The sequence below is a fragment of the Piliocolobus tephrosceles genome, chromosome 14 (assembly GCF_002776525.5).
Source record: "Piliocolobus tephrosceles isolate RC106 chromosome 14, ASM277652v3, whole genome shotgun sequence".
NCBI lineage: Eukaryota > Metazoa > Chordata > Mammalia > Primates > Cercopithecidae > Piliocolobus > Piliocolobus tephrosceles.
Window position 1 is genome coordinate 5,509,069 of NC_045447.1, and position 25,931 is coordinate 5,534,999.

General features: G+C 48.4%; 1 protein-coding gene across 6 annotated transcripts in view; it reads left to right on the forward strand.

Moving 5' to 3' along the window:
- The window catches only part of AK8 (adenylate kinase 8), a 160,628-nt gene extending 135,725 nt beyond the window's left edge, over positions 1–24,903 (forward strand). For all 6 annotated transcript variants that reach the window (XM_031934095.1, XM_031934093.1, XM_023189000.2 and 3 more), the window contains 2 exons: positions 23,024–23,104; positions 24,558–24,903. In XM_031934095.1, the coding sequence (XP_031789955.1) occupies positions 23,024–23,104; positions 24,558–24,795 (319 nt within the window). In that variant the 3' untranslated portion in view covers positions 24,796–24,903. The remainder of the gene's footprint in view (positions 1–23,023; positions 23,105–24,557) is intronic.
- The last annotated feature ends 1,028 nt before the right edge of the window (positions 24,904–25,931 follow it).

Below are 25,931 nucleotides of genomic sequence, written 5' to 3' on the forward strand. Positions count from 1 at the left end.
ACTCACAAAAGTGGGAGTGAAAGAAATTCTTTTGTAGGTGTCCATGGGAGGACTGAAGGTGGTAACCACAGGGCTTTTCATTTGTTTGGTGTGTGTCTGTGTGTGTGTATGCATGCGTGTGCTTGGCTCAGGTGAATGCCAGACTTTGGCCTGGAAGCGAGAGGAGAGAATAGAACCATCTCGGAGGACTGACTGGTTGGCTGCGTGGCTCTGATGGTCTCACCCTGCTCCCCGCAGAGTGCACTGGGATTGCTGGATGAAGGCAGCATCTCCCTAAACTCAACATCTCCTTTGCTCCAGCTGGGTCGTCAGCCACCTTTGTCTCCTCTGTCCTTTGGCTCACAGAATTCTGGAAGCATCATCTCTCTTCCTGAGCACCAGGATAATTTTACTCCTTCTTGGGGAGGGTTCATTTGCTCTTCTCTGTTGATTTCCTTCCAAATATACTTCAAGGAGCTGATGACAGCTGCAAGTTTGGGTCCAAGTTTAGGCCGCATTTAAAGAAGTTCCTAGTGACCACCTTGTACGGATGGACAAAGTCAGGCCTGAGGGAAACTCTTAGCTTGGGGATTGTCTCAGGTGGACTGTCCTGAGGGACCCCTGCACTGGGGACATTGGGTTTCAAGGGCACAGAGGGCTTGAACAGTACAGGGGGCCGTGGACCTCCCCTCCATTCCCCAGAAAAAAAGGGATCAGGGCTCCAGTGCCCACACGGTCATGAAGTCAGCATCCGGAATTAGTGTCCCGAAGAGAACATAGTAAAACAAAAGGCGATCGCATGCTGAGCCTTTTTAATCACCTAATGGCCCAGACACCCGACTCTGGAGCTCAGGTTTCTGCCGGGGCCCAGCTCGGGCACTGTAACTACACCCAAGTTTGGCCGGCCTGCTCCACATTACAGCCGCGACACGGACGCACACAACTGAAGTATTTGAGAACAATGAAATATGCATGGCTATCTGTGACAGCCCTGTAAAGTCGAGCAATTAGCCGCGTAATCCGAGAGAGGGAGCCGGCCCTGGGCAGCCCGCGGTTCCCCATTAGTTAAATGCATTTTGTACGTCCTCATCCCATCAAATCAACTAACACTTCCTTTAATTGGTTCATGAATTATACAGCCGCCCCGCATTATAATTTAATCGCCTGTAAACATTCATAGGGCCCCACTGTAAAGCGAATCGCACTCATTAATTCGTTAATTTCAGCAGATGGAAGGGGAGATCGGATGAACGGTGGCAGAACAGAGCGCCTTGGGCAATGGAAGAAGGGGAAAAAGGTGGGGGGCCGTTTAGGTTTTTTAAGGGCTGTCAGAAACTCAATCTGTGAGCTGTCAGCAGCCCGGACCCGTCTCCACCCCCTCCACTCCGCAGACTGCGGGAAGTGACTGGCGGATTCATATGGAGGCTTGTCAACCGTCTTTAAACATCAAGCCAGCGGGTAAACCGAGCCCAATGTAAATTAATTCTTGTCTTACGGCCCCCCTTTCTCTGTCCCCATGAATATTTCATGGCGGGCAGCATAAATATTAATTCTAATAGCTCTGCACAGTGGTTATTATTTCTGTTTTATGACAAATATTCATAAAATATTCAGGACCCTTTTTTAGAACATTTACACACTTGATTGTGAATCTTCCCAGTTTCCTGGGGACACTGTAAACATATTGGGGTTCTCTTGATGGACTTTTCCCCCTTAATTAATACCACTGGTTATTAATATTTAATCAGATTTAGGTTTTTCCAGAAGTGAATCCTATTAGATTAGAGAGCTGAAGGGTATTTTTTCCCCCTTCGGTCTGTAAAATGGGAGATTTCTGCTATTATGAGACCGTTTCTCTTTGACACCTGCGTGATCTGACAGAGGATGACCTCCTTGCCTTTTTATTTTGAAAACAATATCCTTTTTTTTTTTTTTTTTCCGGCACGTGTCTATTCTCCTCTTACTTTTTAGTGGAGAGCTCTGGCGGCAACCCAACTTACTGTAATGAAATTCTTCAGAAGATGCCACTGCAATATTTATGCAAGGATTTAACCTAATTTTGGAGTAATTAAAGTGTGGGTTTAACAACCACGGTGGCAGATTCTTGAGGCAAGGCAGCTGTGACTGGGGACGAAGGGTCTTTTGGAATCTGTGGAATTTATCTTTAGTCCTGAGAGACAGCTGTGCCCCGTGTCCTTAGGGAGGCACCCGCCACGGAACGGGGGACACGGGGAAGTCTGAGGTGGGGTCTCGCACACCGGGAGAGTGGGGGCACGTAAGCAGGGTCAACTCCAGTCCCGCCCGCTAGCCAGCCTGAGTCCCGGTAGGTTCACTGCCCGTTTCCTGATCCTCACTGGAAACTTCAGGAAGGCTCCGCCAACTTCAGGGAGCAAAGCACGATTATTTTACATCCGAGAACTTAGCAGAGCTTGGACCTCCCACAACAGAGCGTCCTAGATTCAGCTGGCCCTGGAGGCCAGCCTGGAGGCAACACTTCACCTCTCAGAGCCCGAGTCTTTGCACCCTCAAAATGGGCACGATCACAGTACCGGGGTCGTGTACGTCTCACGAGGATTAAATAACATAGCACGTGCGTGTAACGTGCTTACTGCCAGTGCCTGGCAGGTAGGAAATATCAATAAAACACTTTTGGTGATGATTAATGGAAGGCAAAGGATTCAAATTAAAACCAAGAAGTAAAACACTTGTGGCCGGGCGCGGTGGCTCAAGCCTGTAATCCCAGCACTTTGGGAGGCCGAGACGGGCGGATCACGAGGTCAGGAGATTGAGACCATCCTGGCTAACACGGTGAAACCCCGTCTATACTAAAAATACAAAAACTAGCCGGGCGAGGTGGCGGGCACCTGTAGTCCCAGCTACTCCGGAGGCTGAGGCAGGAGAATAGCATGAACCCGGGAGGCGGAGCTTGCAGTGAGCTGCGATCCGGCCACTGCACTCCAGCCTGGGCGACAGAGCAAGACTCCGTCTCAAAAAAAAAAAAAAAAAAAAAACACTTGTAGACAGAGGGATTCATGGAAAAGCTCCAGCTGCAGAAAAGGTTAAAACACAGGTTTCTCTGCAGCATGTTTAGATAGATAGATCGATAGCGGAAAAGTGAGGGCTGGGGAATCTGGTGGTGGGTAGCAGCGGTGCTGTGGCAGAGGAACACTGGAATGTGCTTATGTAACTTTTCACCAGAGACAGATTTTAAAGCGGCACTTGTCACTGATGGAGACTGACTCTGAGAAAGGAAACCTCAAAATTAGCACACCAACCCATGTCTCCGCTCCCCCGTTTCCAGTGACCAGTGACAAGGAGATGCACTTGTCCTCCAGGTGACCCAAAGATCCCGGATCTGCACACCCTGCTCTCAGACCTGTGCCTGGGGGGCCGCCCGATGGCAGGTCAGGTCGCGAGCAGAGGCACATGGGTAGGCCGCCATGGCAGAGCGTCTGCTGTGTTTCCCGCCTCGAATCTCTTCCACCTGATCTGTTGCAGGTGGAGAAAGATGACATTGACTCCAGCTGGCTCTGAACCTGGGCCTCACAGAGCAGCCCCGGGGAGCTAAAGCTACAAACGCAGCCAGGGCTTGTGGCTTGAGCTGAGCAGTGGGAGGCCAAACCCCCCTCCCCACCTTATTCCTTGAGCGGAATCACAATGGAGTGCTGTGACCAAGGGCACTGACACTGGAGAAGCCACCTGGGTTTTGAGTCGTGGCTCCATCACTTCTGGCTGGGGAACTTGGATTGGTTGCTGAACTCCTCTGTCCCTCAGTTCCCTCATCTGTTCTAATGACACCCCCTGCCTCTCAAGTTTGTGAGAAGGATGAAATGGCCTCACGGAGGCCTAACAGAAGAGCGCTGGTGTGGGGGCCCACGTGGGTTCTGTGTTGTGATTACACACTAAGTGCCTTGTCAGGATGCAATCTCGGGAAGCAGATGCTGAGACAGGGTCAGGAGTGAAGAGGAGTTAATGGGGAAGGCACACCTGTACCAGGAAAAGAGCCCAAAATCACGTGGGTGAGGAGCTGTGGATCATGACGCAGACCTGGCGCAGCCCCTGACAGCCCCTCAGAGGGCTGCGTTGGGCAGAAATGCCAGGCCCTGGTACCCCTGTCGTGCTTAGTCTTTGGCCAAAGGTCACCCCAGAGTGTGACCTTAGCTCAAAAGCTTAGGTTAAAAATCCATTGGTTGGCCAGCACAGTGGCTCACGCCTGTAATCCCAGTACTTTGGGAGGCCATGGAGAGTGGATTGCTTGAGCCCAGAAGACCAACCTGGGCAATATGGTGAGACCCTGTCTCTACAAAAAATGTTTTTTAAAATTAGCTGGGCGTAGTGGCATGTGCTGTACTCCCAGCTGTTCGGGAGGCTGAAGTGGGAGGATTGCTTGAGCCCGGGAGGTCAAAGCTGCAGTAAGCTGTGATTGTCATTACACTCCAGCCTGGGCAACAGAATGAGACTCTCTCTCAAGAAAAAAAAAAGTCCAAGTCCATCAACTCGTGGATGCATAAACGAAATGTGATAGATCCAAAGAATGGAACACTGTTTGGCTGCACGAGGAATGAAGTTCTCTGATCCATGCAGCAGTCTGGATGAACCTTGAAAACATCAGGCTAAGTGAAAGCAGCCTGGCACACTGGCCCTCGTGGATATTCTATGTAATTATGTGTTAAGTGCTTTCTATGGATCATCTTACTTAATCCTTAACACAATCTTGCGAAGTCCACTTTCTTTTTATCCTAGATGGAGACTTGGAGAGCCGTGTATTGTGAAATGTGCAGAATAGGAAAAAATTCGTGGAGACAGAAAGTCCATCAGTGCTTGCTTAGGGCTGGGAGCTGGGGAAGGGGAAGTGACTTCATGGGTTCAGGGTTTCTTTTTGGAGTGATGAAAATATTCCATACTTAGATAGTGCTGATGATGGCACAACTCTGAATATACTAAATCCATTGAATTAGACTCATTACAGAGGTGAATTATAGCTCGGTAAAGATGGCAAAACAAAAACAAAAACTAGAGCTCAAGACCCTCAACATGCTTCAGCTGGAGGCTGTGGTAACCACACTCCTTACAGCTGAGCCTCAGGCTCTTTCTGGAAGGGGGATCTGAGTGGGGCCTCTCGGCACTGTCGGCACCGGCCATACCTCGGGACGTGGAGGTCTATTTATGTAACCTTTATCACAATTTACAATTACGGAGTTTTTACTAGATTATGTGATTATTTGATTTATATATGTCTTCTCCAGTATGCTTTAAACTTCCTGAAGGCCGGATAGATATCCATTTACCTGCGTTCATATAGGATTGTCTGAGGTAAAGGGGATACTCAATAAATATTTTCTAAACAAATGAATGAACATAGTCCAGGGTGATAAGTGAAGTGCATTTATTCTTTTGATTAAGCAACAAAAATTAACCCTGTTTGACCGTCCTTCCAATAACATTATAAATTCTATCACAAACTTTGAAGACAAGCACATATGGGTTGAATGTATGTGATGAATCCCAGCAAAAGCCCTACAAAATTGAATATAGCCTAAATGTTCACCAACCCAGCTGTTTTTTGGGGGCTGTTGCTGACCAATGGATCTTGACTGGTGTCCAAACAGGGCCACTTCAGTGTTGATCGGTGTTGACTGATGTTCCCACTGTCAAGCTAAGTGCTTGTTAGAGCTCTGAGTACCAGGTAGAAGGTGCAGTGCAGTGCCCAGCGAAGATGGTGGGTTTCCAGGAGCATGCAGGAACTTTGTCTTCACTACCTGCTAACTCCCAAGTGTGCACAGGCATGAAAGAGCAATGTCGGCCGGGCGCGGTGGCTCAAGCCTGTAATCCCAGCACTTTGGGAGGCCGAGACGGGCGGATCATGAGGTCAGGAGATCGAGACCATCCTGGCTAACACGGTGAAACCCCTGTCTCTACTAAAAATACAAAAAACTAGCCGGGCGAGGTGGCGGGCGCCCGTAGTCCCAGCTACTCAGGAGGCTGAGGCAGGAGAATGGCATAAACCCGGGAGGCAGAGCTTGCAGTGAGCTGAGATCCGGCCACTGCACTCCAGCCCGGGCGACAGAGCAAGACTCCGTCTCAAAAAAAAAAAAAAAAAGAAAGAGCAATGTCGGGGGGAATTCGGACACAGGCCCTGCCTGGAACCAGGAAAAAGACCCTGCCAGAGTTTGCTCCTGTGCCCCATACCTGCACCTGAGAGCTGCTGGTGCAGATGGTGCCATGACCTGGCACAGACTGGCTGGTCTTGCCGTGGGTGATTCAACTTGCCCAGGGTATCCCAGGAAATAAGGGAAAAAGGCCCTCCCACCCATGTGGCAGGGAAGGCTGGGTGGCCAGGTGCCACTTGGGAACAGCCAGTTGATAGTGAGGGTCCTCAGGCTGGGGATGGGACCCCCAGGCCCACCATCTTCTGAGAGTAGGACAAACACACCAGATGCCACCTCAAAGAAGTCTTCTGGACACTAGGATTGGTCAACACTTCTGCATCCACATCCATCAACAAAGGAGCCAAATGCTTCTGATAGGGAGTGCAGCCCTGGAGATGAAGATGACCATTCATCAACCGCATTTTCCAAGGCCTGGGTGTGTTCCTCGCCTGGGCCCCCACTGCAGGTGAGGGATGCAGCCCCAGAGTGGGGTTGGGGGGGGGGTGCTCAGCTCTAAGACTGCAGGAGGCCAGAGGTGCACAGGTCTCTGTTCATCCCCACATCCAAACTGGGAGCTGACCAGAGCCAAGTCCCACCCATCCCAGCTGCTCATTCCACTGCGTAGTCAGGAACCTTACTTCTGCCCTCTCACCTCCCTGGAAATGTCTGTTCCATGTCTCGCACGTCTGGAGAAGGCTCAAAGCAAGGACCTCAGCCCACCACGCACGGTCACTAAGTGCAAGATGAGCTCCTTGTTGGAGAGAAATGGTACCCCCACGTGGTTATGGGCACGGATTTGGGAGCAGACTGTCCTGGGTTCAAGTCTCTACCCCTTTTTAGCCAAATAACCTTGTGCAGGCATCTGATCTTTCTGGACCTCATCTGTTTGTTCATGTGAAAAGTAAGCATAATCCATAATCACTCATTTGGGTGTTGTGAGGATTCCGACACCCAGGAAGTGCCTGGCTTCAAACACAGTGCCTGATAAAAAGTGGCTGGCTGACTAGTACCCTTGTTGGTAAAATGGGAACAGTAATCCCTGCTCTGCCTTAGAGGGCTGCTGTGGCAGGGACCTGCTAGAACTGGCCTGCACCGGCTCCTGAGGTCCGAATGTGGACTTCTCTTCCGCATTTAAGGACGGCATGTGGCAGCTGAAATTGACTAGATGATGGGGATATTGGCCAATGCTACAAATCAGGGGTCGTCCCACCTCACTGCCAAAAGCTGGGTTACCAGCATGCCACTGTGTGGGAACCAAACAAGAATGCGTGCTTTGCCCTGCAAGGTAAGGGCCTTGTTCTGCCACTACTTCATAACCTCCCCACCATCAACCTGCTCTTCCTGCCCCTTGGGGCTTGGACCTGGTTTACGGAAGGCAAGGCTGTTGCTGGTGGTACACAGAGCATTTCTCTTTTCTTCCTGACTTCCATGTTAGTAGAAGTTGACTTTTTTATTTTCATTGTTTTTAGTGAGAGGGTCTCACTATGTTGCTCAGGCTGGCCTCAAACTTCTGGCCTCAAGCAGCCCTCCTGCTTCAGCCTCCCAAGTAGCTGGGATTATAGGCACAAGCCACTGTGTCTGGCTTGAAGTTGACTTAAACAATGAAACAAAACAAAAAAAGTCTGGCTTGTTTCTCCTTACGAAAATCATATATTATATATTGTAAAACGTTTTTTAAATATATGGAGCTGAAAAGAGAAAGTAAAGATAAACAGGAACAGTCTTTTTTTTTTTTTTTTTGAGACAGAGTCTCTCTCTCTGTTGCCCAGGCTGGAATGCAGTGACATGATCTCAGCTCACTGCAACCTCTGCTTCCTAGGATCAAGCTGTTCTCCTGCCTCAACCTCCCAAGCAGCTGGGATTACAGATTACAGGCATCTGCCAGCACGCCTGGATAATTTTTTGTTTGTTTGTTTTTGTTTTTTTTGAGATGGAGTCTTGCTCTGTCGCCCAGGCTGGAGTGCAGTGGCACAATCTCGGCTCACTGCAAGCTCTGCCTCCCAGGTTCACGCCATTCTCCTGCCTCAGCTTCCCGAGTAACTGGGACTACAGGCGCCTGCCACCACACCCGGCTAATTTTTGTATTTTTAGTAGAGACGGGGTTTCACCGTGTTAGCCAGGATGGTCTCGATCTCCTGACCTTGTGATCCGCCTGCCTCGGCCTCCCAAAGTGCTGGGATTACAGGCATGAGCCACCGCACCCGGCCTCATTTTCATAGTTTTAGTAGAGATGGGGTCTTGCCATCTTGGCCAGTCTGGTCTCAAACTCCTGCCCTCGGGTGATCCCCCTGCCTCGGCCTCCCAAAGTGCTGGGATTACAGGTATAAGCCACCATGCCCAGCCCAGAAATAATCATTCTTAATGTTGCAGTATTTTTCTTTTCTATACATTTTTTGAGTGGGATCAAGCAGCAATATATATTGCCTGATATATAACCTGATTTTTTAAATTAACAATACGTCAGGCCAGGCATGGTGGCTGATGCCTATAATCCTAGCACTTTGGGAAGCTGAGGCTGGAGGTCCGCTTCAGCCCAGGATATTCAAGACCAGCCTGGGCAACATAAGAAGAGTCTCTACAAAATTAAAAATTAAAAAATTAGCTGGGTGTGGTGTGCACACCTGTGGTCCCAGCTACTTGGGACTGAAATGGAAGGATCACTTGAGCCCTGGAGATAGAGGCTGCAGCCAGCCATAATGGCTCCACTGCACTCCAGCCTTGGGGGACAGAGTGAGACTCTGTCTCAAAAAAAAAAAAAAAGTCATGAACATACTTCGTGTTGTTTGTTGTAATAGTGTTCACCAATGAGCAAGCGTGTCCCCTGGATTACTTCCTTTGGAAACTATCCTTGGCTCAAAGGAGAGGTTGCCAAGTTCCCCTGAACTGCCCCTCCGGTCCCAGTCTAGCTAGAAATGGACAATAGTTTTGTTAGAGTACCAAGCGAGTGGTCTGAACAAAGTATTGTTTGTGCTCTTATGAATGTTTGAGTTTACCCTGAGCTATAAAGGACATATTTATTGTCATCAAATTGTACTGACCAACAGAAAAGGAGGCACTTGGTTTTAAAACTTTTTTAAATTAAAAAAAAAAAAAGAGGCCAGGCGCGGTGGCTCAAGCCTGTAATCCCAGCACTTTGGGAGGCCGAGACGGGCGGATCACGAGGTCAGGAGATCGAGACCATCCTGGCTAACACGGTGAAACCCCGTCTCTACCAAAAAATACAAAAAACTAGCCGGGCGAGGTGGTGGGCGCCTGTAGTCCCAGCTACTCGGGAGGCTGAGGTGGGAGAATGGCAGGAACCCAGGAGGCAGAGCTTGCAGTGAGCTGAGATCTGGCCACTGCACTCCAGCCTGGGCGACAGAGCGAAACTCCGTCTCAAAAAAAAAAAAAAAAAAAAAAAAAGAGTCGAACAGTCATTGGGAATAGACTTGAGGATGTGAAAACTGCCCATGTTAAGATACTGTGACTGGGCGCGGTGGTTCCAACTTGTCATCCCAGCACTTTGGGAGGCCCAAAGCAGGCAGATCACGAGGTCAGGAAATCGAGACTGTACTGGCTAACGTGGTGAAACCTAATCTCTACTAAAAATACAAAAAATTAGCCGGGCGTGGTAGCGGGCGCCTATAGTCCCAGCTACTCAGGAGGCTGAGGCAGGAGAATGGCTTGAACCTGGGAGGTGGAGGTTGCAGTGAGCTGAGATCACACCACTGCACTTCAGCCTGGGCGACAGAGCGAGACTCTCTCTCAAAAAAGAAAAAAAAAAAGTAATTCAGCAATGGGAAATCGTGTGCTAAATATTTATTTAGCACTTAGCACATGCCAGGAACGAAGGACACAGCGCCCGCAAGGCTGTCCCAGCACCGGTGCTCAGACCGCCCACGCCCAGGGTACTCAGAGGCCGACTCCTGCCACAGTGGCTCGCTTTGGTTTTCTGTTTCTTAGTAGCCTCTGCATGACTCACTTGCACTTTCTGCCCAGTTCTTCCCAAGGCTGCTTTCTTCCTCTCATCCTCTGCTCATCTTCATCTTCCATTTCAGTTTGCACTAACAGCTTGTTTGCTCACAGCTGCCCCCAGGCATGGATGCGGCCTCTCTCTCCCTTTAGACTAGACAGAGACCTTGTCCTGACAAATCTATACAAAATGGCCACTCCTGCTCTGTGTTACGTGAATGCCCCACAGGTTGCCATTGCTCGATAGCGATGTTACATCTCCACTCTGATGTGTCACGGGCACACAATTAAAGATAAGCAGACCATTCTAAGTGGCAATCCACTGTGTCATTTTGCACTTTTCTGGATGGCTCTCCTTTCTCTCTGGGTCCCTTCTTCTGTGGTGGTCACTGCGAAGCTCCCCTTCAGAGGAGACCCCACAATTATTCCACAGCCAGAGTCAGCTGCAGCCTGCCTGAGAAGGGTGCACCCTGGATGTGTGTTTCAGCCCCAAGAAGAGGCTCTGTGTGACGGAAGCCTGAGACTTTATTTAAAACCCAAACAGCGTCATTGCCATGGAAGGAGGAGGCAGATTAAGCCTTTTTTGGGAAACTATTTTTCTAGGCCAGATCTTCCCAGTTTGAGTGTCACATTTGCAAATACTAAGGTAGTAAGGGGTCTGTCTGTGCCTCCTTGTATATGTCAAGTATTGTGCATGTAGTTCACATTTTTATATATTCTGGATACAAATCCTTTGTCAGGTATGTGTTTTGCAAATATTTTCTCACAGTCTGTGGCTTATCTTTCATTTTCTTAATGTCTCTTGAAGAGCAGATATTTTTAATTATTAGGTTTTTAATAAAGTCTAACCTATCAATTCTTTATTTTATAGATCATTATTTTAGTGTCATATCTTGGAAAATCTTCAACCCAAAGTCATAAAGATTTTCTTTTTTTTTTTTTTTTTTTTTTTTTTTTTTTTTGAGATGGAGTCTCGCTCTGTCGCTCAGGCTGGAGTGCAGTGGCTGGATCTCAGCTCACTGCAATTTCCGCCTCCCGGGTTCACGCCATTCTCCTGCCTCAGCCTCCCGAGTAGCTGGGACCACAGGCGCCGGCCACCTTGCCCGGCTAATTTTTTGTATTTTTAGTAGAGACGGGGTTTCACCGTGTTAGCCAGGATGGTCTCGATCTCCTGACCTCGTGATCCGCCCGTCTCGGCCTCCCAAAGTGCTGGGATTACAGGCTTGAGCCACCGCGCCCAGCCAAGATTTTCTTCTACAAGTTTAATAAGTTTTAGGTTTTACATTTAGGTATGTGATCCATTTTGAGTTGAATTTTGTATATGCTGTGAGGTGTGGGTCAAGATTATTATTTGCATGTGGATGTCCCATTGTTCCAGCATCACTGGGTTGAAAAGACCATTCTTTTTCCATTGAATTGCCTTCAAACCTTGTTGAAAAGTAATTGATGACATTTGTTGGAGTCTATTTGTGTGCTCTGTATTCTGTTCCTTTGATCTATGTGTCTATCTTCTCACTAATACCCCCACACTGTCTGGATTACTGAAGTTTTGTAGTCAGTCTTAAAATCAATTTGCTTTTCTTTTTAAACATTGTTTTAATAATTCTAATTCCTTTTTTCCATATAAATTTTAGAATTAACTTGTATAGAATATTAAAAAACTTGTTGTCTGGGCATGGTGGTTCATGCCTTCCAAGCTACTCAGGAGGCTGAGGTGGGAGGATCACTTGAACCCAGGAATTTGAGGCTGCAGTGAGTTATGATTTACCACTGCGCACCACTCCACTCCAGCCTGTGTAACAGAGTGAGACCCTGTCTCCCAAAAACAAACAAAAAAACATGTTGGAATGTTTTAATTGAAATTGCATTGAATCTGTAGATCTATTAGGAGAGGATGATGGACAGTTTACAATATTGAGTCTCTGCATCCATGAACATGGTATAGCTTACCCATTTATTTGTCTTATTGATTTCTTTCATTTGTGTTTTGTAGTTTTCAGTACACAGACCTAGTGTTAGTTAAATTGACAGCTAAATATTTTATTTTTGTACTATTATAAATGGTACTCTAAAATTTCAATTTCTGTTTATTGCCAGTATCTAGAAAGACCATTTTTTTTTTGTATATTGATCTTTCATCCTGCGAATTCACTAAACTTACCTATTCTAGTAGCTTCTTTGAAAATTATTTGGGACTTTCTGTTTGGACAATCATGTCATCTACAAATAGATGACAAATAGAGACAGTGATGGGATATTTTTGTTTTCAATTTACATACTTGTTATATCCTTTTCTTGCCTTATTGTACAATCCAGGGCTCACAATTTAATGATGAATAGTAGAAGTGAGAGTGGACATTCTTGCCTTGTTCCCAATTTTAGCGAGAAAGTGTTTAGTCTTTGGGCATTAAGTATGATCTTAACTATAGTTTTTAAGTAAATGCCCTTTATTGGGTTGAGGAATTTCCCTTCTATTTCTAGTTTGCTGAGAGTTTTTATCAGGAATTGGTGTAAAATTTTGTCAAATCTTTTTCCACATCTGTTGAGATGATTATAAACTTTTTCTTCTAATGATACAGTAAATTATATTGATTGACTTTTGAATGTTAGCTTTCCATTCACAGGCTAAATTCCACTTAGTTGTAACATGTTATTCTTTTTATGTAATGCTAGATTAAATTTCCTAATATTCTACTAAGGATTTTTGCATTTGTGTTTATGAGGGATGTTGGTCTGTAGTTTTATTTTAATGTCTTTGTCTGGTTTTCGGTATCAAGGAAAAGCTGACTAATAAAATCAGTATTCCTTCCTCCTCTATTTTCTGAAAGAGTTTATGTAGCATTTGCATTCTAGTTTGTGTAGAATTAATACTATCATATGGTTCATTGTTTTGTCCATGCGTTTATTTGTATACATGCATGTATTCAGAACCTCATTAAATTGTAAGTTTGTTCAAGGTCAGAGAACTTCTCTCCCCCAGTTGCCTTCATTATAATGTCTACTAACTGCTTGTGTTTGCGTGTGCGTGTGTGAAATATACATAACATAAAGTTTACTATTTTGACCATCTTTAAGTGTAAGTTTAGTAGCATTAAATACCTTCACATTGTTGTACAAACATCACCACCACTCATCTCCAGAGCTTTTTTATCATCCCAAACTAAAACTCTAGACTCATTAAAGACTCATTAAAACACTAACTCCCAATTCCCCCTTCCCCCTGCCCCTGGAAGCCCCATTCTACTTTCTGTACGAATTTGACTACCCTAGGGACCTCAAAAAATTGAGTCATACAATGTTTGTCCTTTTGTGTCTGTCTTATTTTACTAAGCATAATGTCCTCAAGGTTCATCCAGGTTTTAGCATGTGTCAGAATTTTATTCCTTTTTAAGACTGATTGGCCAGGCGCGATGGCTCACGCCTGTAATCCTAGCACTTTGGGAGGCCAAGGCAGGCGGATCACCTGAGGTCAAGAGTTTGAGACCAGCCTGGCCAACATGGTGAAACCCCGTCTCTACTTAAAATACAAAAAATTACCTGGGCATGGTGGTACGCACCTGTAATCCCAGCTACTCAGGAGGCTGAGGCAGGAGAATCGCTTGAACCTGGGAGGCAGAGGTTGCGGTGAGCCAAGATCGCACCATTGCACCCCAGACTGGGGGACAAGAGGGAGACTCCGTCTCAAAAAAAAAGACTGAATAGTATTTCATTGTATGTACAGTCATGCACTGCATAACAACATTTTGGTCAATGACAGACCACACATACAATGGTGGTCCCATAAGATTCTGATACCGTATTTTTACTGTGCCTTTTCTATGTTTAGATATGTGTGGGTACACAAGTACTTACCCTTGCATTATAATTGCCTACAGTACTCTATACAGTAACATGCTGTACAGCACTGTAGCCTAGTTGTGTGGTAGGCTGTATCAACTAGGTATGAGTAGGTGTGCTCCATGATGTTCATGAAACAACACATCTCTCAGAATGTATTCCTGCTATTAAGCAATGCATGACTGTATAGACCACATTTTGTTTATCCATTTGTCTATTGATGAACAGCTGGGTTGTTTTCACCTTTTGGCTGTTGTGAATCATGCTGCTAAGAACATTGGTGTACAGATATCTGTTCAAGTCCCTGCTTTTGGTTCTTTTGGTTCTATCCTCAGAAGTGGAACTGCTGGATCTATGTTTAATTTTTCGAGGAGCTGGCATACCATTCTCCACAGAGGCTGCACCATGCTATATTTCCACCAGCAATGTGCAGGAGTTCCAATCGCTCTACAGTCTAGCCAACACTTATTTTATGGTTCGTTTTTTAATGTGTAACAGTCATTCTACTGAGTGTGAAGTAGTATCTCCCTGTGGTTATATCATATTGCTTTGTGTAGGGTTTTGCAATAGTGGAGGCTTATTGATTAAGATCAAGAGGCCAACACAGTCAGGCCCCTGCCTCTGGGCAGAACTGGGCATCATATTTGCAGTCAGTTATTGTACATCATATCTCTCAACTTGCCAGAGTAAATTTCACCCTCAGTTTCCAGTGACGAAAGCAGGGGATGAGCTTCAAGGTCATTGAGGAAGGAGGCTTCCTGTGTTCTTCAAACAGAGTCTCAAGGAGTGTGGCTAGAGGGGGCATTACAAGGGTGGGTCAGGAGCCCCCGGTTGTCATTGGATATCTGACACCAATGCTCAGAGTGACAGAGTACGAACCCCTCAGCTCTCTGGGACCCAGTAGACTAAGTAAATTGAATCAGGGCAGTGGTACTCAACCCTGGCTACACACTACAGCCACCCAGGGAGCTTTTATTTATTTACTTATTTAGAGACGGAGTCCTGCTTTGTCACCCAGGCTGGAGTGCAGTGGCGCGATCTCCACTCACTGCAACCTCCGCCTCTTGGGTTCAAGCGATTCTCATGCTTCAGTCTCCTGAGTAGCTGGGACTACAGGCGCACGCCACCATGCCTAGCTAATGTTTGTATTTTTTAGTAAAGATGGGGTTTCACCATGCTGGCCAGTCTGGTCTCAAACTCCTGACCTCAGGCGATCTGTCCATCTTGGCCTCCCAAACTACTGGGATTACAGGTGTGAGCCACCGTGCCCAACCTATTTATTTATTTAAACAGGATCTTGCTCTGTCACCCAGGCTGGAGTGCAGTGGTGTGGTTGTAGCTCACTGTAGCCTCATATTCCTGGGCTCAAGCGACCCTCCCACCTCAGCCTCCCAAGTAGCTGGAACTATCAGTGCACCACCACACTGGGCTAATTTTAAAAATCTTTTTGTAGAGATGGGGTCTCACTATGTTGCCCAGGTTGGTCTTGAATTCCTGAGCTCAATTGATCCTCCCATATCAGCCTTCCAAAGTGTTGGGGTTACAGACGTGAGCCACCACGCCCAGTGAGGAGCTTTTAAAAATCCCCATTTTCAGGCCTCACCCTGGACCAATTACACCAGCATCTCTGGGAGTGGTGCCCAGGCCTCGGCATGCTCAAAGCTCTTGTTGGTTTCGGGGTGCGGCCAAGGGTGAGACCATGGATTACAGCCATGGCTCCCATACCTGCCTGGGCATGAAAATCACCCGAACTGCTGACTTACAAATAAAGGTCTCCCAGCCCCTCCCCTGGAGGTTTTGGTTCAGTAGCTCTTGGGGAAAGGGAGGCCTGCAATCTGTATTTTAGGCAAGCCTTCCAGATAATTCTCAACACCAGACCAATCTTGGAAACACGGATCAGTGTGACCCTTCTCCAACTTTAATGTGCCTACACATCACTGAGGATCTTGTTAAACATGGCCTCCAGTGGGTGGGCAGCACCGTTAATAAGCTCCAGGGAGGTGCTGAGGCAGCTGATCCAGGTGCCCACCTGGAGCAGGGATTAGAGACCTCCCAAGGTACCTTCCATCTCCCTTCCTGAAGCATCCACCAGCCTGAAGTTCTGCAAGCCCAGGGGCAGGTAGAGTGCCCGCGCCTGGCCAATCCAGGCACCCACTACCCTCACCCACACCAGGAGGGTCTGCCCAGCACACCCTGTTTTCAGTATTCTTTGCTTTCACCATTCTCCCTTTCCTGGCTCTGGAAATAAACAGCAGAAAACAGAAAACCAGTGGCTGGGGGTCTGCACAAGGCAGTAGCTCTCAGCAGAGTGGCCTGGGCTGCCCCTGCACCCTGCCACCTGGCCCTCACATTGGGCGCGATGAGCCAGGATAATCAGAAGCTTCCAGCATGGAGCAGGGCCCTCTGCAGCGAGGCTGTCCCCAGCAGTGTGCTTCAAGCACCCATTTGGTGTCCTTGTGCGTCTGATCTTGCCAGCCTTTCACAAGCCATTCCCTTGAATGACGACAAGCAGTCTTGATATGCTGGGTTAAAAATCTTTCAAATGGGGCTTGCTTATGAAGCAGCTTCAATTATCAGGGATTTCCAAACCTGCTTCCTTTCTACTGGCGTCGGCATCCACAGCCGCCAGCCACGGTGACAGCCGTGTTTTGGTGTTGCTGTTGGGCCTCGCAGTACCGGGGGTGCGACGGGGGCCGCGTGTTCACAGCGTCAGGGATGAAAGCCGCTGCGACACCTGCACTCCCTGTGTTTACACACTCCCCGATCTCGCATGTTTTTGTTTTTTTTCTTTTTCTTTTTGGTGGCTGTTATTTTGCAGCACATTGTGAATGGAAGTCATTATCAAGCACATGTGCAAGGAGGACGTGGCTTTTCATGGCTCCCAGCCCCTCCAGGCTGCTGGGGAAACAGTTGGACTCGCTTCATGGAGGGGCAGCTGTAGTTTTCTTTTTTTTTTTTTTTTTTGAGACGGAGTTTTGCTCTCGTTGCACAGGCTGGAGTGCAATGGCGCGATCTTGGCTCACTGCAGCCTCTGCCTCCCGGGTTCAAGCAATTCTCCTGCCTCAGCCTCCCGAGTAGCTGGGACTACGGGTGCCCACCACCACGCCCGACTAATTTTTTTTGTATTTTTAGTAGAGACGGGGTTTCACTATATGGGCCAGGCTGGTCTCAAACTCCTGACCTCAGATGATCCACCAGCCTCGGCCTCCCCAAGTGCTGGGATTACAGGCGTCAGCCACCGTGCCCAGCCGGGCAGCTACAGTTTTCATCAGGCACCAGTGAGGGGCTTCCTGGTGACTGGGCAGAAGCAAAGCTCAGCAAACAGCAGGGGCAAAGTGAGAGAGGGAGAAGCAAGGCCACAGGAGAAGCTGGCCTCGAAGGAGAACGCAATTGTGCTCAGGGACTCACAGTTGTTCTAAGTTCACACATTTTCTAGAAGCAAGTGGCACTGGAAAAACTGGACATATGATGTGTCCTTTGAGTAACAATTGCAGGAAACCCAGCTTAGGCAAGAGAAGATATATATATATATATATATTCATGTCAGTGAAGTGCTGAGGCTGGCTACAGGCACAGCTTGATCCAGGGCCCCAGACAATGTCTCACCATCTTTCTGCTGTCATGGCGTGAACTTCATTCTCAGGCTCTCTTTGGATGCAGGTCCCAGGCAACCCCGGGCTTCCACCTCATTGCCTTTGCAGCCTCAGCAGAAATGAAGCTCATTTCTCTCCAGCAAGCCCTGAGGTGGCCTCTCATAGACCTGGCTTGGATCAGCCTTGCATTCTAAACAAATTCCTGTGGCCAGGAAGAGCCAGCACTCAGATTGGTGACCTCTGGGCCTCCCTCAGGCCCAGCCGTGCAGCCCTGGGGCAAACTAGTTCAGGAACCGATCATAATCCTGAAAGACATAATCCTGAATGCCATAATCCCAAATGTTAAAATCCTGAAAAGTCAGAAATCCCTAAAGTCTAAAATTCTGAAAATCGCAATGCTGAAAGATCGAAATCCCAAAAATTGAATTCTGGAAAAAACATTTTTAAATATTTTTTTATTTTTATTTTTTTTTTTTTTTTTTTTTTTTTTGAGATGGAGTCTCGCTCTGTCGCCCAGGCTGGAGTGCAGTGGCTGGATCTCAGCTCACTGCAAGCTCCGCCTCCCGGGTTTACGTCATTCTCCTGTCTCAGCCTCCCGAGTAGCTGGGACTACAAGCGCCCGCCACCTCGCCCGGCTAGTTTTTTGTATTTTTTAGTAGAGACGGGGTTTCACCGTGTTAGCCAGGATGGTCTCGATCTCCTGACCTCGTGATCCGCCCGTCTCGGCCTCCCAAAGTGCTGGGATTACAGGCTTGAGCCACCGCGCCCGGGCCATTTTTTAATTATTTAAAAGATGTTTATTTACAGTTTGAAAAGGGGATTTATCTGAGATATTAAAAACAGCACAGAGCACTTTGTAGGCCACTTTACACAATAAAATTGGCCATAATAACGTATTTCACAAGCATAAACACTCAGGTACACTAATAGCAGTCACACGGGTATTACAGTTTTGAGCAGATGAATCATCTTCATAAAGAAATAGGTTAAAAATGAAATGTATAGATGCATATTACTATGGTTGTAATTGTGGGAACCCAGCTTTGCAACCATGACAGACAACCTACCTTTGTGTTTTGTTTTGTTTTTCAGATATGGGGTCTTGTAATGTTGCCTAGGCGGGCCTTGAACTCCTGGGCTCAAGGGATCCTCCCACCTCAGCACAACCTAAGTTTTTTGACAAGATTGACCAAAAACCCAGTTGAGTCACCACCACATATATAGTCATCCAGAGAGCTGAGCTGTCAAGAAACTTTATCCTTCTCAAATGCGGATGCATAAATAGGACATCTGGTCATTTACTGAGGAAGTTTGAAACTTTCCATGTCCATATGCAGCGCTCACACACAGTCAGCCTTGTGATAAGCACTTCCATGAAATCAAATTTCTGATGTCCAGGGCAGCAGAAGCACAGCCTGTCCAGCCCTCAGAGAGAGACCAGTTCGCCTTCTGTATTGGTTCTCTCCGGAACCCTGGCTGATTACGCAGGGCCCACCAACACTGAGGGCAGGGCAGGGCCTCCCCACCCACCCTCTCAGACCCACCGCCCTCTCCTCTGGAGAAACCTGCACAAACATGCCCAAAAGAATCCTCTACCACGTTGCTAGGTGCTCCTTCATCCAGTCAAGGTGACACATAAAATGAAGTCCGCAAGTCCACCGATTGTCAACTTGGTACCCATAGGCACCTCCTGAAACCATATTTAGTTTCCAAGATGGTGCAACTAGCCTGGACACCACTGAAAAGACACCAATCACTCAGAATTCAGCTTTCAGGATTTCCACATTTGGGATTTTAGTCTTTTGAAATTGTGATCTTTTTTTTTTTTTTTTTGAGACGGAGTCTCGCTCTGTCACCCAGGCTAGAGTGCTGTGGCCGGATCTCAGCTCACTGCAAGCTCCGCCTCCCGGGTTCACGCCATTCTCCTGCCTCAGCCTCCCGGGTAGCTGGGACTACAGGCGCCGCCACCTCGCCCGGCTAGTTTTTTGTAGTTTTTAGTAGAGACGGGGTTTCACCATGTTAGCCAGGATGGTCTCGATCTCCTGACCTCATGATCCGCCTGCCTCAGCCTCCCAAAGTGCTGGGATTACAGGCTTGAGCCACCGCACCCGGCCTGAAATGGTGATCTTCAGGATTTTAGACATTATAATGTAGACTTTAGGGATTTTGAGCTTTCAGGATTTCAGCGTTTGGGATTGGGACATTGGAGATTGGTCTTTCAGGATTATGATCCATACCTGGTAGTTCCAGCCAAGCCACAGGGATGCGAGGGGATCAGGGTGGCGCCCCAGAGGGAATCAGGAGAATGAAAAGGTGTCTACAAGCCAAGGAGAACGGTGAGCGTGAGGACAGCGTGTGGGATCGGGGGCAGCCCCGGCTTTGCTGAGGCCAGGTCCCTCATCTCCCTGTAAAACATGAGGTTTTGACTCAGATTCATAATGACGTTTAAGGACCAGCACCCCTTTGAGAATCTGAGGAGCCCACCCAGCACCCAGGAGGGCACACATTCTCCATGTAGTCAGCAGTTTGTATCGAATTTCCGGGGCTCACAGGATCCGTGGGGTGCCTGGCTCAGAATCCCTGGCCTGGGTGTTTTCCAAGGCAGTGGATTCCAGTGACCAGGGCCACACTGGGCTCCCCTCCAATGCCACTGACTCAGCAGTTCTGGGCGAGGGGCATAGTCATCCACTGTCAAAGGCTCCTGATGGGATTCTGATAGCAACTGATCCCTGGGAATTACATGTCGAAGATCCCGCCCAACCCTAGGATTTTAGATCACTCTCAGTTCTACCAGTTAGATGAGTTTTTTTGTTGTTGTTGTATTTTTTTGGGCAGGGATGAAAAAAAAAAAAACAGGCAGTAGGCAGAGACTTTAAAAAGAATGCTAGGCCTGGGTACCGTGGGTTCGTTTCTTCATTCCTTCACAGGCATTTCCTGAGCACGTGCTTTATTGCTCCGGACAAAGCAGGTGACACCTGTGCCCCAAAGGCTGGTCTGGACCCCATGGGAACCAGTGTCCCATTGGACCTACCAAAGCGTGGCCTCTTGACAGCCCGCTCAACACATCTGGAGAATTTCAAGGATGTCAGTGACTGGCTGCTTTTGTTCACTGACTTGGAGGAGGCAGTCTGAAAATAACTGAAAAGTCTCCCACCGTATTGTCGACTTGGCACCCATGGGCACCTCCCGAAACCATATTTAGTTTCCAAGACAATAACAAGGTAATAATCCCGCCTAACATGACGCAGCTAGCCTGGGCACTGCTGAAAACGCACGGATCGCTCAGAATTTGGCTTTCGGGATTTCCACATTTGGGATTTTAATCTTTCGATTCATCTTTTGATTTAATCTTTTGATTATGCTAGGAGGGAAGGAGGGAGGTCTCATTTGTGTGTGTTTTCTCCGCACGTAGAGGTGCTTCTGGCCTGAGTTTACTTTCTTGAAAGTGAAATGAATACAAGGCTTTAGGTGCACACGGAGTGTTTGTTGTCACTGATGTTTTCTTGTTGTCACTGATGTTGTCACCAACTTTGGCCCCAGTGGACACTGCACATGCCAGTCATAGGACCCCACCAATGTCATCAAGGAGGAGATTCTTAAATGTAGTGCCTAAATTCCATACGGTGAGCTGGTCAACACTGGAGCTTCCGACTGTGTCCGACACGCAGCCAGCACTTGATACATATGTGTATAAATGAATTAAAGACAAACGAGCAAATAGTAAGTGAGCAATGGAATGTTCCAGAAGTTATTTTTAAAAAATGAACCAGCCCGGCGCGGTGGCTCACGCTTGTAATCCCAGCACTTTGGGAGGCCGAGACGGGCGGATCACGAGGTCAGGAGATCGAGACCATCCTGGCTAACACGTCTCTACTAACAAGTCTCTACTAAAACCCTGTCTCTACTAAAAATACAAAATCTAGCCAGGCGAGGTGGCAGGCGCCTGTAGTCCCAGCTACTCGGGAGGCTGAGGCAGGAGAATGGCGTAAACCTGGGAGGCGGAGCTTGCAGTGAGCTGAGATCCGGCCACTGCACTCCAGCCTGGGCGACAGAGTGAGACTGCGTCTAAAAAAAAAAAAAAAAAAAAAAATGAACCAAGATGGTTTAGCACTAGAAGACCTGGCTTAGCTCTGTGGGTGGGAGCTTATGGGTCTTGGCTCTTCCCCAGCCCCACCTCTCCCAGCCACAGCAGCCACACCTCTTGTTTAAGAGGTGAATTTCCTGGTGCTCCCAGTCTGAGAATCAGGAGGAGTGAGCTTCATCTCTTCTGCTGGGTTCTGATTTGGGCTTATTGGCAGGAGTGTCCTGCTCCTTTGGGTCCAGGACTCCTTTGAGAAAGAGAAAGCGAGAAAGCTGAGAACAACCAAGCCCACCTCTCCAAGGAGGGCAGGGGCAGTCAAGGGAGCCTGAACTCCCAGGAAGGGTATCCAGGAATGGTGATTAAATTATAACAGCTGCCACGCTGGGGCACCGAGTCTGTGCAGACCTCGCACTGAGCTTGTCACACACTTTATCTCGTTAAATCTGCAACACTAGGGAACTATAATTAGCCCCATTTTATAGTTGGGGTAACTGAGTCTGACAGAGGCTGGGTCAGTGGTCCAAGCTCACACAGCAAGTCCATAGTGGAGGTGAGAGTCTAGCCTCTCTGTGGCTAGACTGTGTGGCTCTAGAGAACAAGATGTTCCCCTACTGTTCACCCAAACAATGACCCCCATCCCTGGGAGTCCCACCCCCAGAAGCGATGGGGGCTGAGAGCTATCCCTAAACCAGGGGAGCTGAGAGCATCCTTACAGGGAGCCCTCCTGTCCCGCATCTGTCCCTGGTGACCTCCAAGTGTGGTATCCCAGAGCCCTGAGCAGTGGCTCCAGTGGCTCCACCCACATGCGGGAAATGATGCCCACGCTCATCTGGGGTGACAAGAGTCCAGCCTGGGGTTTGCTCCCCATGACCATCTGCTTGTTCTTGTCTTAATTGTACCCCAAATCTAACGTATAGAGGTAACCAGGTGATGATACAGAGAAGCCAATGTCACTGAAAGAAGAGTTTATTACTCACAGCTCTCAAGAAAAGGGGGGCACGCCACGCCATGCAGGACCACCTGGGGAGGCACCAGGGTCGGTCAGGAGGTAGCAGGAGTGAGAGGAGAGCGTGTTCCAGAAGGCAGACAAGTCACAGTGAGCGTAGGATTGGGCAGTTTGAATAATTTTGGCAGGCTCTGGTCTACAAGGATGGTCTCTAGTTGCCTGGCACCCAGCCCTGGGGTGATTTAGGGCAGGAAAAATAATGGTTTGGGGTGTGAGAGTCAGATGAAGGAAGCGGTTGGGGACACAGGCTCTGGAGTGGTTGGGTTGTACATAAAAGGCAGTTTTGCAGGTGCATTGCTTGCTGGCTCTAGGAGTTAGCCAGCCCCGGGAGAAGCAGTCTCTCCAGGATTCGCAAGACCCAGGATGTCAAAGCATCATAAAATACAGGAAATAAAAACCATTATTAATATGATTTATTTCCTTATAGGGTGTTTTTCCTGAATGTGCCATTTGATTCCATCATGGAGCGGCTGACTCTGAGAAGAATTGATCCAGTCACTGGGGAGAGGTTTGTGCTGTGTTCCTGGTGATTGGCAATCTGGGGGCTGCCAGGGGCCAGACCCAACTGCCTGACCAATGCCATGGTGGAACCATTGCAGGGATAACACTGGTGACCACTGAGGGACGATTATCAAAATGGACTTTATCCAGCTGGCTGTTCTGTGCAATATCTGTTGACCCTCTTTGCCTGGAAGAATAACCAGAAAATGTGTGTCTAAAGCAACACAATGGTGAAATGTTCACCCACTCTATCCTGGGGTCAACAGCTTAATCTCGGCAGGTGAAACAGCAGCCTGGGATGGGCGTCACCTGTGTGTTTCCTCACTGGCCCTTCCTCCAACCACGATGCATCCCAGCGGTGGTTGCTGTACAAACACATTTCCACGGGTACAAGTTTCCTTTGAGGCTTCCCGTAGTTACAGGAGGTAAATTCCGAGTTGGATTCTGCAGTCTGACCAAGTACAAGCACTGCACTCATGTTGAAATGCAATGGAAAACCCCACAGTTACTCAGAGGCAGGTTGTGCCATCTCTTCTGACAATCAGGGTCACATTTCTTGGTAGGGACGCAGGAGTGGCGTGGGGCGGGGCAGGAAGGAAGTGCAGGGATTTTTCTAAAATGTAGACCTGATTTGTCATGGGAGTTTTTAGCTTTCCCATCTCAAGTACTGTGGCCTTCATGTCACCTTGTCCCTGGAGTCTCTCCCAACAGTGAACGGCTGTGGCACTTCCTTCCATCTCCACAGTTGCTGTAATGTCCCACTCCCTCAGCTGCCTGTGAGCTCCGTAGGCACAGAGCCAGTGCCTGTCTTGCTTACCATGGCACTGTCAGCGGCAGATTTAATGCTGGACTCAGTGCGGATAAACATTGAATAGAAGGGAGGAAAAAGGAAGAAGAGACCGGGCATGGTGGCTCACGCCTGTAATCCCAGCGCTTTGGGAGGCCAAGGCGGGTGGATCACCTGAGGTCAGGAGTTCGAGACCAGCTTGGCCCACATGGTGAAACCCCTTCTCTACTAAAAATACAAAAATTAGCTGGGCAGTAGTGGTGTAGGCCTGGGAGGCGGAGGTCGTGGTGAGCCAAGATCGTGCCGCTGCACTCCAGCCTGGGCGAGAGAGTGAAACCCTGTCTCAAAAAAGAAAAGAAAAAGGAAGAAGAAGAGAAAGGAAGGAAGGGAGGGAGGGAGGAAGGAAAGAATTTGCCCATGTATGATTGTATTCTGTCCTCCTATCACTGATCTCTCTCCCTCTCCCTTGAGCGGGGAGCTCATCTTGGTTCTCTCTGCAGCTCCAGGGCCCATCAGTCAAAGGTGTGCACACAGCGGTCCACAGTAGCAAATGTTTGGCGATGGTGGTGGTGGCCAGGGCACCCCAAATTGGTCCACAATAGAGTAGAGGGTTCCCTTCTCCCCTGCTTCCGGGCCAGGCCATGGGTCACCTGCTTTCCTTCCTCCCTTGCAGGTACCACCTCATGTACAAGCCACCTCCCACCATGGAGATCCAGGCTCGCCTCCTGCAGAACCCGAAGGATGCTGAAGAGCAGGTCAAGCTGAAAATGGACCTGTTCTACAGGAACTTGGCCGACTTGGAGCAGCTGTATGGGTCAGCCATCACCGTCAATGGAGACCAGGACCCATACACCGTCTTTGAATACATCGAGAGCGGCATCATTAATCCCCTGCCCAAGAAAATCCCCTGATGGGTTCAGAGCCAGGAGCGCCGCCCCAGGGTAAGAGTTAATCCCCTGCCCCCAGCCCCCCAACCTCTGCAAAGCTCCCCTAAAAAGCCAATAAAGCGTGCTGGGTACGGTCTCGTGCGTCCTGAAGGTGAGGTGGCTGGAAGTTGGCCTCATGTAGGGGTCTGGGGACACAGGACAGGTGAAGCCCACAGGTGGTAAAGTGGAGTACAGGCTGGGTCTCTGGAATCGGACCTGGGACAAGTGGTGGCTCCAGCACCAACGCATCGTGTGTCCTTGGAGTCCCAACCCACAGAGCCTCTCTTCTCACAACCAACTTGAGGCTAGAAACCGTAGCCGCCTCACAGGGTTGCTGTGGGATAAGGAGTGGTGATGCCGATAAAGATCTCAGCACAGTGCCTGGCTCCAGAAGCACTCAACAAATGCAGCTTTTAAAACACCCACCTTGGCCGGGCGTGGTGACTCACACCTATAATCCCAGCACCTTGGGAGGCCGAGGTGGGGGTTAAATCACAAGGTCAGGAGTTCGAGACCAGCCTGGTCAGTATGGTGAAATACCGTCTCTACTAAAAATACAAAAATTAGTTGGGCGTGGTGGCTCACGCCTGTAGTCCCAGTTACTCAGGAGGTTGAGGCAGGAGAATCACTTGAACCCGGGAGGCGGAGGTTGCAGTGAGCCAAGATTGCGCCACTGCACTCCAGCCTGGGCGACAGAGTGAGACTCCATCTCAAAAACCAAAACAAAAAAAAAAACCCAAAAAACACCCATCTCTCAGTAATGAAGAGCACAGTCTCCATCTGCCTGTCTGATATGGCAGCCACTAGCCATGAGTGGCTATTGGGCACTTGAAAGTGACGAGTGCAACTGAGGGAGAGTTTCAAAATTGTATTTAATTTTCACAAATTTAAATCGCCACTTGTGGCTCCAGACAACAGGTGTAGCTGTCTACATCTAGAGAGATGTAATGCAGTTTTTAATGGATGTAGCACAGTTCTTGACAGATGTAGCTGTTTCTTTACACTTGCTTCTTCGAGTCCCACGGAGTGAAAAGAAATGGTCCCTCTAGGGTCTGCACAGCCCGCAGGGACCAGAGGGACAGTGACATCTTAGGGTGATGCAGCAATCCATCCTCTTCTCC